Below are 10,818 nucleotides of genomic sequence, written 5' to 3'. Positions count from 1 at the left end.
TTTTTTTTTTTCTTTTTTTTTTTTGAAAAATTCAAATAATTTTTTTTTTTTTTATAAATTGATTAATTAATATCATTTTGAAAAAAAAAAAATTAGAAATGAGCTGTCACTCGCATCCATGCTACACTTTACCTATAATCTCGGTGAATTCGATTTCCACCTTTTGCGTTCTTTTTCTTTTTTTTTTTTTAAACAATATTAATTATTGATTTTTTGCAAATTTTATTTTATCCAATAAAATTACTTTTACATTACTCAAAATAATAATAATAGTTCTTAAATTTAATAAATTAAAAAAATAAATTCTAAATTAACTTAAAAGTATTTTAATTTTTTATGAGTATATTATATCTCTTACTATTTAGTAATAAAATTAAAATAACTAATATTTAGATTTTAATTTATAGTGTAATTATGAATATCTTATTATCTTGTTTAATGTTAATTTTTTTAAATACACACTCAATTAAAAGAGATATATGAATATAACGATAAAAAATGTTTAAAATTTAAAAATTACTATCTATATTAACAAGGTGTATCTTACTCTCAATAATAAAAAACATAACATGTCAGAAGAACTTGTGTTGGGCTACTATTTTTACAGCACCTACCTAGCCTCAATGGGATCAAAAGCAAAACAAAAGGTAAAATATCCACCAAATTCAGACATAAAAAAACAAAACAAAAAACATAAATAAAAATAATAATAATAATAAAGAAAAGTTACCCCTTTGGTACCTAATAGCTTGTCTTTTTCCTTTATAATTCGAATTGGTAAGCTTTTTTCACTCGGGTGAAAGTGAAAATACAAAAAAAAAATTCTGAGAATAATCTCTCATGGCTTTCAACAATGAAGTAATGGCTTTCAACAATGAAGTAATGTTCCTTACTCATAAACTGATGATGTTCTGCTTAATTAGTTAACGTGGGACTACTACTCTTAATAATTTTCAACTTATTAGGTTCGTAGTTTTAAAATGTATATGAATTTGTATCTATTCGATCCATAAACTTTAACAAGTGACTAATAAGTCAAACAAGTCTTTGAATTACTCAATAGTCTTTAACTTGAGTTGAGGTGTCTGTCTACCTATTATCATTGGTAGGAGGGTACATGATGCATAGGGTTGGAAAAACTTTTTGAATCAATCTAAAATGTCGTCAGGTTAGTTGCATTGGTGACTCAAGTAACTCGGAATTGGTTTACGATTGAAGACTTTATAAATTCATAGTTATTCAACAAATACACATCAATCTATAATCATTTAAACAAACATATAATAAAATTACAACAACCATGCTTAAACAAATAACTCAATTGAGCACGCCATGTGCTATCTAACCCAACTCAACATTAACGTAACAGAGTCTAAATATGACTGAAATCTGGTACCAACAGCTAAGATTAATAGAAGAAATATTCCTAAATGTTCAGTAAGGTTAAAGAAAGTTAAAAGAGTTTGAATTGAATTGATTTTGAAGTATTGAGGTGTTACAGTATTTGCAGCTAGCAATTAAAGACGATAGCTGCTGCTTTAACGTACGAAAGGACTGGTTTCTTTTCCTTTTCATTAAGTTGGAAGAAGCAATATATAGGCTGAAACGATGAACACAGAGAGCGAGAGGGATGAGGGCTCAATCTACGAGAAACAAAACAAAAGGGAAAGGTGAGAAAAGGGGTTACTCAGCTTGCTTGCTTGCTTGCTTGCTTCAGAGGTTACTCAACTCAGACACACAGGCTGCTAACACATTTTTCCATCAACAAAAATGCAATACCCTTTTCTAAAAGCTGCAATCCAACTTTGTTCACTGGGTGGAGGTTGGAAGTCGAGGGGGTTTGACTTGGTCAATGAGGAATTAGGGTTTGAAATGTGCAGCTAAGGATCTTAATATTGTTCCATTCCATTCCAGCTGTGTCCCATTCATTCATCCATCCAACAGACCCAATTTAAAGAGGTGTCAGAAATTTTCTGCTTTGCTCTCTGGGAATTTCATACTTTCAACATCACTAATCTTTTCTTTTCTGATTCTGAACAAAACTGTGTCAAATTCAATCCTTCTGGAAATAATTACCATTTCCAATCTCATTGTATGCTATGTATCATTTGTTCCTCTAAAATCCATTCTGTGCCTCCACTATGAACAAAAACATGATATTTCTAAACACATAATAACCTGTTCTAAAGTTCCTGCTGCTTTCTGCATCTACTCCTACCATGTTTGCATGAGAAACATGTATATAAGTTCTTGAAATCAAGATTGCAATATAATTACCACTCACTCCAATGACTATTAATTATTGTGAGTGTCAGAGAATTGAAACATTTTGGTCTCTTTTGTTTAACTCTCTGTCTGCATTCAATGATGTCCATCTCCACTGTTGATAAGGCTTTGCTCTCAACTCCTTGAATCAGGGTTTTTAACATCTAATGCCTTGCTTTCTGTTTGCTATAACTCATTTGTAGAAGTGCTACTACATTTCTCTGCTGCTACTTGTATTTACCTCTAACAGCAATTCCTATTTATCAACTTCAACAGTTTCTTCCTCTAACCAGCTTTCATTTCAAACATGTCCATTAATGATTTTCAGTAGGATGGAAATCATTTTTGGGACATTGATGATGGTTCTTAAGAGGTTGGTCGTAATCATTTGTTGGCTACAAAAGGTTCACGAAACATCATGATGAGGATTGAGTTGACATTGCTTTTCTCCCTTTCAGAATTATCATGACAATCCAGAACCAGTACAACAAAAGTATCAGTACATGGTCTGCCTCTAGTGATGCCCCCCAAGTTCAGTGAACAGCCCACTGCACATTGCACACCCCCCCTTTTCTCACCTTAAACTTCATCTCAAACTCTGCTCTTCCTCCTAACACCTCCTTTTTTGTTTCCAAACTATTGATGTAAATCTGCTAATTGGGACCCTAACGCCAACCAGCAATCTATGTAACCCAGAGAAACAAAAGCAGCCTTTGCTTGGCAATGGACTACAAAATTATGACATCTAAGAACACAGAACACGGGAAAGAAAAAAGAAGTCACTAGAAAGAGAGTATCAGAAATAAATACTTTGCAAGTTCACTCCTTTTGTGCTTAGCTGATTGTACTTTGGTATCATATATTTGAATCTAGATATCAAATCAGAATAAGAGGCAAGGAAATAAAGAAACAATGAGGAGAAGAAAAAGCAGTTTAATTTCAGATTCTAGCAACATCTTACATACCTGACTGCTAATGATATATAGTTTGACATTTTCTTTTGTAAGGCAACTTTGTTTCACAAGCACTTGGAACTTGAGGTTAGCCACTTTTTGCTAAAAGAAGCAGTTACCAATTCCATTCAAATGTACCTGCACAACAATATCCTCTACCTAGTTCTACTACTTAGACAAAATGCCAAGTCCAATGATCTAGATTCAGTCATCTTACTGAAAATGAGTGTGTGCATTCACAATAAATCGACCAAAGGTTTATCGAGATAAAAATATCATTCTGAGATTAAAAAAAAAGATATATCGAGATAAATCTATAATCTAGTGCAAAGTACATTTCACCTCCTTCCCCTTTACAACCCCATACATAGACTTATCGGTGAAGGTGACCAGGCGGAGATCATAATCAAAACCTAGAATGACTCCAGCAATCAATGTGCCATTATATATTAAAAGAAAAGAAAAGAACTCTGGACTTCTTGTAATAAAATGATTATCTTGAGGAGTTGTGCTCAACAAGCTAAAGACTAAGCTTGAGAAACTGTCACGAAGTAGAGAGTCCAAAACCTTTCTTTTGAAGACAGTTGACTTTTGTTCACCTTTACTTACTACATACAAGCATTAATCTTCAATATGGCAAAGCCACAACTGCAAGTCTTCATCCTCTAATCTGTTTTCTTCCCTTTCTTTTCATCCTTCTTCTGGTATAGAGCTATCTGACTCAAAATGGTACCGTTTGTTGCAATAGAAAGAGCCGATCCCAAGAGAACTTTGACAAGTTTAAGGACCACAGTTTGTCAAAATGAATAAACTAGGAAAAGAACTTGAATGGATTATATTAACAGGAAATAAAAACAAAAGGTTACTCATAAAGCCAGAGAACGCCAGTGAAGCAAGTTTTCAAAGACCCGGAGGAATGTCGCATTATGTTTGCAGATGAATACAATGCTTGCATAGGCAATCAGGCTTAACTTATGCATATATATTTGCAAGCAGGAAAAAAAAAAAAAAAGGAATATTAAAATTTCCCATCAAGTTCAAAATTTTCAAGTAGTGAAGCCGATGAGTAAAAAAAAAAAAACTGAAGGATGCTAATAAATCAGAATTAGTGTTCTGTTAAAGATTCAACCCATAAAATCCAAAACTACCTGCATTTTGCAAAATCATAGTTTCGGAGAAATAATAATACCTTGGGATTTTTTTTTAAAACAATGCAACTTCACTTCTGTGATGTTCCTACGACTGATTCTTGAATCCAAATTCCTTCTAAAGATGCCATCACTAAAACGACTACATAAACAGTTTAAGTGAAGAAAAAAAGGATACCACTGTTTGGAGCTTTTTCTTGGATGCTGGTGAAAACCCTCACTGCAAGAGAAAAATGAAAGCAACCTTGATAACTTCCCAAGAAAACTGATGCGACCGCTAAATTTCATTATACAATCATCTTACCCATAGAACCTCCAAAGTTCATTAAGGATGTTAAAAAGCTAAGCTCCCCAGTACTTTTGTTCTGTAAAGAGAAGATTATTTTTTTAATAAGAAATTTCACAACGGAGAGATCAAAACAAAATAAAATTAAGACAAGTCATCAAGCCAAAGAAACTATTATTTATAAACAATATATAACATACCTGAAAGCTAAGAAACATGAATACAGATACAAGACTTGGATATGACATGACACATAAAGCTAAGAGACATGAATACGGATACAAGACTTGGATACGACATGACACAGATACTGTTACAAGTCATCTTAAAATCTAAGACAAGGGCACATTTATTAAAATATACATGTTTAAAGTATATATAATTTTTATACAAGAACATCCATCATCCATAAGTTTGTGCATTTACATGCTTAAAAATATGATTTTGATGTATTTCACTCTCAAAATTTATTATTAAAAGTCAATTTAGTATACTTAAGAAGTATTTGATACATGTTTTACAAATGTTGAACAACTTTATCTAACTAGTGTCCATTGCACAATCGTACTTTTCAAACCGTGCGGCATCATGATTTAGACACGCCTTGAGAGAAACTCAAGCCTCATTATACTTTTCCGCTTCTCTTTATGGTTTCGTCCGACCTTAGGCAAGGATCTTCTTAGCCGACCGAACATGAATTATGTAGTAGAAACTAAGCTTCATTTGGCCATGCACGTTGTTGTATGTGTATTTCCATTCAATTGCGACTCTAGACAACTTTCTTCAACTCTTAGTCAAGGTCCTTCAAATGCAACGTCACATCTTATTTCATCATCTTGGTTCTCAACAACATGGCCCACATGCTTCTACATAGATCGGTAACTTCAACCAGATGTGTTTGGACCCTTTGTTGGGTCAAAATGGCCTTAAATGCTCAATCATAGCTTACCAAGTCATTTCAGCACTTACTGAGACCTATTAGGATATTGTACAGTGCTACACAGGAACTCTATTGTCCCTCCGATGCTTCATGATATCATTCCAAGCCTCAAAATGTCATCAGTCTTTGCTGCTCATTTAGGAACACTTATCTAAAATCGACCCATGAGTCAACTTTAATGATCGGAGCATCTGATACATACGTCATCAGAGTTCTATTGACACATGAGCCCTCCTGTGTCCATGTCGAGCCATTGTTGCATACCATGCCAAAGAACTGTTCAATACATCCACCAACGACTCAAAGGGCAGGCACGATGTTGGCACACCCATGCCAACCAACACTGGATTCGAGAACTCATTCCCAAAAGAAGACGCCTAAGACATTCGTCCTGCAACAATTGCCCATACTATGACACACACATGTTCCATGGGTAGCTCACTTAGACTATGGGGCCCAAGGGTGATGGAGAAGGACACCATGTCTCTCCCTACTGTACATTGTAAGGTGTTTTGCTTTTGGCAGGAGTAAACATCATTTTGACAAAGCGTCATATGGCCTCTTAAAGTCCATCTGGTGTCCAATTAACACCAAATTAGCGAGCTTCCACATTTCACTGATACTAACTTAACTCCAAAGCTACCGGAACCCCAATTTTTAAGGTTATGACTCAGAGCCCTACCTAGCCCCCTTCTTTAAGCATGTACCGGACACCCTTGATGACACCATTACCTCTAATCTTTCTTATACCTTAGCTTGGCATCATGCCCAATTGACACCAAATTAGCGAGCTTCCACATTACACTTATACAAACTTAACTCCAAAGCTACTTGTCAAAACTCACGCTACTACTCCAATTTTTAGGTTATGGCTATGAGCGCTACCTAGCCCCCTTTACGCCTGTCTTTGACACCCTTGATGACACCATTGCCTCTAATCTTTCTTATATCTTAGTTTAGCATCATGCACACAGTTCTTGATGTGTTAGATTCGTCCTCCTCGATCGCATCATGACACTTGTCTCTCTCGACCCTCACGTGGTCCAACGGGTGCCATGCTTATGACTGACTGCACATGAGGGTCACAATCTATTCTCTTCTTAATACGGCGGTAAAATTCTCCCCATTTAAACTGACCATCGCCCTCCATGATTTTCTTGAGGGCAGAGTTGCATCGTGGATTGTGACATCTAACACATCTATAGTGCTAACAAGTGTCCCATATGTGCCCAACAAGTGTCCTACACATGTCCAACAATTGTTGGAGCATCTAGGTGTCCAACACATGTCGTACACAAACATGCTAGCCAAACTAACATGTCTGTGCTTCTTAGCCGAAAAGCATGGTAGCACCAAAAGAGCAAAGACACAGATAGGTGGCAGAAGAAAGAAGGCTAGCTGCACAAAGTTTTAATCTATTCCATTGCTACTTTCAGCAAATGTAAAACTTTCTCTAAGTCAAACTAGTTCTCACCTCTCAAACAACATAAAGGCAAACTGATACAATGCCAAGACAAGAAGAATAATTGAAGGTTAACCAATTTAAATTATCTTTAGTTGTTGGTTGAATTTTTCTTTATGTGTTGTTGTCAATTCCGTATTGTAAGGAGAATTCCTCCATTTTCATTTTTATTTTTAGTTATTTCCTTTATTTTAGGAGGGTGATCCTCCATGGTTGAGTCATGATTCCATTGATGTAGCAACATTTGTTATACAACTTGTATAAATATTCATAAACATCAATGAAGATGGTGCCCAAAAAATTCAATTTAGTCTCGAGTACTTTAACTCATAGGTATTAAGGCTACAAAGCAAGCAACTATCTCGCCTTTAATGAGGAACAAAGAAAAGTGCTTTCCTAGTATGAAAATCAATATCTATTACATTTTTGTGTGCTATCAACTAAGCTTCATTCTTTTGGCTTGGAATCTTTTCTCTCTCTCTCTCCTTTTTTTTAGTCATTTGGACTCCTTATGTGGTTTTTTTTTTTTTTTTTTCCTTTTTTCTTTGTATGTTCTCATATATTCTTCCCTTTTTCTCAATAGAAGATTGGTTTCTTTTCAAAAAAGAAAGAAAAGATCAATAAAACATGGGTTAAGTTCAGCCATGGTTCTGAAATTGATATATATGTGAGTGGGTCTGTTAAATAAAACATGGGTTAAGTTCAGCTTGAACTTGCAAACCAAAGTCACTTTCAGAACCATTTGACTCTACTATGTTTGATTGCTAAAGAACTAGTAGGATATTAAATCATAAGTGGCTACCATGGTTCTTATTGTTGACTAATACACCAACGCATGATGATCAACAAATATAATATTCATTAAAAATTTGAAATTGTATGATAGGACCTTCAAATAAACTTACAGAAAAGTTCTTCCATATTTGTGGGATCCTCGAGAAGAGAAAAATTGCATGTTGAGATGCCTGAAAGGTAGTTTACAAATTGGGAAAGCTTTTAGTATAAGGAGAAAAACTTCATTACACGTAGATGTAAGTCTTCGATTGTTCTTCATTTATTTACTTCCTTTGAGGAATAAACAAATAAATTAGTGACAGAAAAAATATCTAAAATAACATTATACAAGAAACGGAGAAAGCTTAAAACATGGATTAAGTAATCTTAATAAACAGTATGAGACTTACGTATAGAGCTTCAAAGAGAACAGGGTTAATTTGACCGGCTAAAACTGTTGGTGCTAGAGCACAATATCTGAGTGGCCATCATGTTAAGGCTCCATGCAAGTTTCTCTATTTTTCCTTTTTCCAGACTCAATATATAATTAAATAAAAAAATAGGAGGACAACAGTTGCCTGTTTCTCATTATTAAAACATGCAACAGGAAAAAAGCAAAATCTGAACTAGTGAAAAACAAATAGGATACAGTAACGCCTTGAACCACGTTGTCATACCAATAGGCTGAGAGTAATAGTAAATAACGGCAACCAAAATTATAGCTGTGGCAAAAGAAAAGTTAAAAAAAAAATAATAATAAGTCCATTAAAAGAGGATAAATTGGTTTGATTTATAGCAAATAAAATAAATAAATCAATGCATTTGAATAAACAAAATTCAAGCGAGCATATAACCCATGGTTCTGGAAATGCAACCTAGCACAATGAGCAAATTAAGAACTAAGAGTACGATTGGCTATTCCAGAACTCCATTTTGAACCCTTATTATGAAGAACCTGATTTATCTATACAACCAAGAGTAACAGAATAGTGTAAGGAATGGGAAGAGCCAGCAAGTCTATATTTGATTTAGAAGCAATAAGAGTTATCCTTTACACTTGGGTTGAACTTAATCAAAAGCAATAAAGTTAGAAAATGAACTAGAACATGAATGCCCTATGGTATGCCATTGCTTGACATAGTGCAGTAGGTGAAGCTCGTATCAATTGTCAAAAATGTATACCCCATTTCATAATCATTTGGTTTTTGGTTTTTTTTTTTGCCTTTTCACAATTAAGTTTATAAACACCAATTCCACCTATGGGATTCTTTGGCGTTATATACTTTTTCGGGATGTTTTCAAAATTCAAGACAAATTTTTAATACTAAAAAAAACAGTTTTTAAAAACCTGTTTTTATTTTTGAAATTTAGCTAAAAAATTCAAATGTTTCCTTCAAATCATGATAAAGAAATTGTGAGAAAACAAGAATAATTTTAAGCAACCAAAAAACAAAAGGTTTGGTCATAGATTCCAAGAAACCTTTTACTGTATGCTAGTGCACAAGGGTGTGAAGTGTCCTCCTAAAATACAGCTATATCTATACCATTATCTATCAACTCACCCATAGATGTATAACCACCACGTACAGAACGTAAGAAAACATCGGTATACTAACATTAAAAGTAGTATTCAATAATTCATTGTAATGATCATCTACCCAATCAGTTCGCAACCTTAAATTAAGTTAGGAATAATAAAAATATCAGTCTAATAATCAAATACAGTTCACTTCTTCCTATTTTGACCACTTTTATGTTTAATTATTATCAGTAACGCATTTCAGGAAAGATTTTTGCAGAAAAAGTTTGCAGTGGCCAATATTAGTAGTTTCCAATACCTTGAACCAAGAGAAATGCCAGTTCCCCATAAGCTGAAAATGGAAGGCCTTTGTGGACACAATAAGCCAGAGCAATCGTGTAACCGACGACTTCTAGCTCAAAGGATAGAACACTAAGTCCTCTGACACTCTGATGTTTCAAAATCTTCATTATCTGTACAAACAAACTGTGCATTACAATGATGGCATAATGTTAAGCACCCACAAACGAAAATGGAACAGGGAGCCACATTTCTCATCGTAGGATACATATTAAAGTAGTAAAAACTATTCAGGCGGAAACGTTGAACTGGAAAAGAAGAATTAATGAATAAACAATTTGATTCCATAACAAGGGTGGGGAATTTTATACGGTTATTGATATAAGTTCAAGGGATTAATGTAGCACTTGGCTAAACTTGGAACAAGTTTCGATTCTTAGCTACACCCTACGTGGACTAATCTCATGTCACAACCTAGCACGATAACTAAATTACTACCCAATGAGGTAACAGATGCCCATTGGTTACTCTATTAATGCAACCTATAATCATTTATGGCCGATCCCCATTTTACACAACCGAAAATTTGTTCACAAACAATACGCGAGTCTTAAATTGCATAACACTAAATATAGGGCAGACCGGAACTAGAGATCACACCAAGAACATCGATTACAGATGCTAGAGATTAAAAAAATAAAAAATAAATAAAAAAACTTAATCCCATCACATTTCCTTCGATAAATTCGAACAAATACATTCCGGCGAAGGGAGGGAAGAGAGAAAAGCTTGCCTGAGGAAGTTTGACGGTGGTTGAAGCGGCGACAATGCAATAGCCAAGGAGCTTAGAGATGAGGGGTAGCAAGCAATTTTTCTCCGGGAACTTGCCGTCGCTTAGAGATCCGAAAACACAACTGAAGTCCATTCCAAAAAACTCCATCTCCGCCGGCGTTTTTGAGATCACAACGCTGACGAAGGAAGGCGATGATGCCAAAACGGTCCTTCGCTTAAAAACGAAGACTTTATCACCAAATCAATCCGCCGGCTTGCTTCTTGGCTTCCCAAATTTAGCCGGGATGTCGTCGATCTGATAATGGGCTTCATATCCAAAAACGATGGGCCAAAATTACACGAGCAGGGCCCATCGGGCCCAGTTATTTCCTTTCATATA

The 10,818-nt window shown here is 34.8% G+C and overlaps 1 protein-coding gene across 1 annotated transcript; it reads right to left on the bottom strand.

The window, feature by feature from the left end:
* Positions 1 to 3,481: 3,481 nt before the first annotated feature.
* LOC111495988 (mannose-P-dolichol utilization defect 1 protein homolog 2) lies at positions 3,482 to 10,709 on the bottom strand. Its single transcript, XM_023146198.1, has 8 exons — positions 10,441 to 10,709; positions 9,667 to 9,820; positions 8,478 to 8,550; positions 8,239 to 8,305; positions 7,960 to 8,019; positions 4,671 to 4,731; positions 4,545 to 4,586; positions 3,482 to 3,987 (listed from the first exon to the last, which is right to left on the bottom strand). Exons 1-8 carry the CDS (start codon positions 10,585 to 10,587, stop codon positions 3,884 to 3,886), a joined length of 708 nt encoding a protein of 235 aa, XP_023001966.1. The 5' UTR covers positions 10,588 to 10,709; the 3' UTR covers positions 3,482 to 3,883.
* Between the last annotated feature and the right edge of the window lie 109 nt (positions 10,710 to 10,818).

This window comes from Cucurbita maxima, unplaced genomic scaffold (genome assembly GCF_002738345.1).
Source record: "Cucurbita maxima cultivar Rimu unplaced genomic scaffold, Cmax_1.0 Cma_Scf00022, whole genome shotgun sequence".
Classification (NCBI taxonomy): Eukaryota; Viridiplantae; Streptophyta; class Magnoliopsida; order Cucurbitales; family Cucurbitaceae; genus Cucurbita; species Cucurbita maxima.
This window is presented reverse-complemented; position numbering and strand designations above follow the sequence as displayed.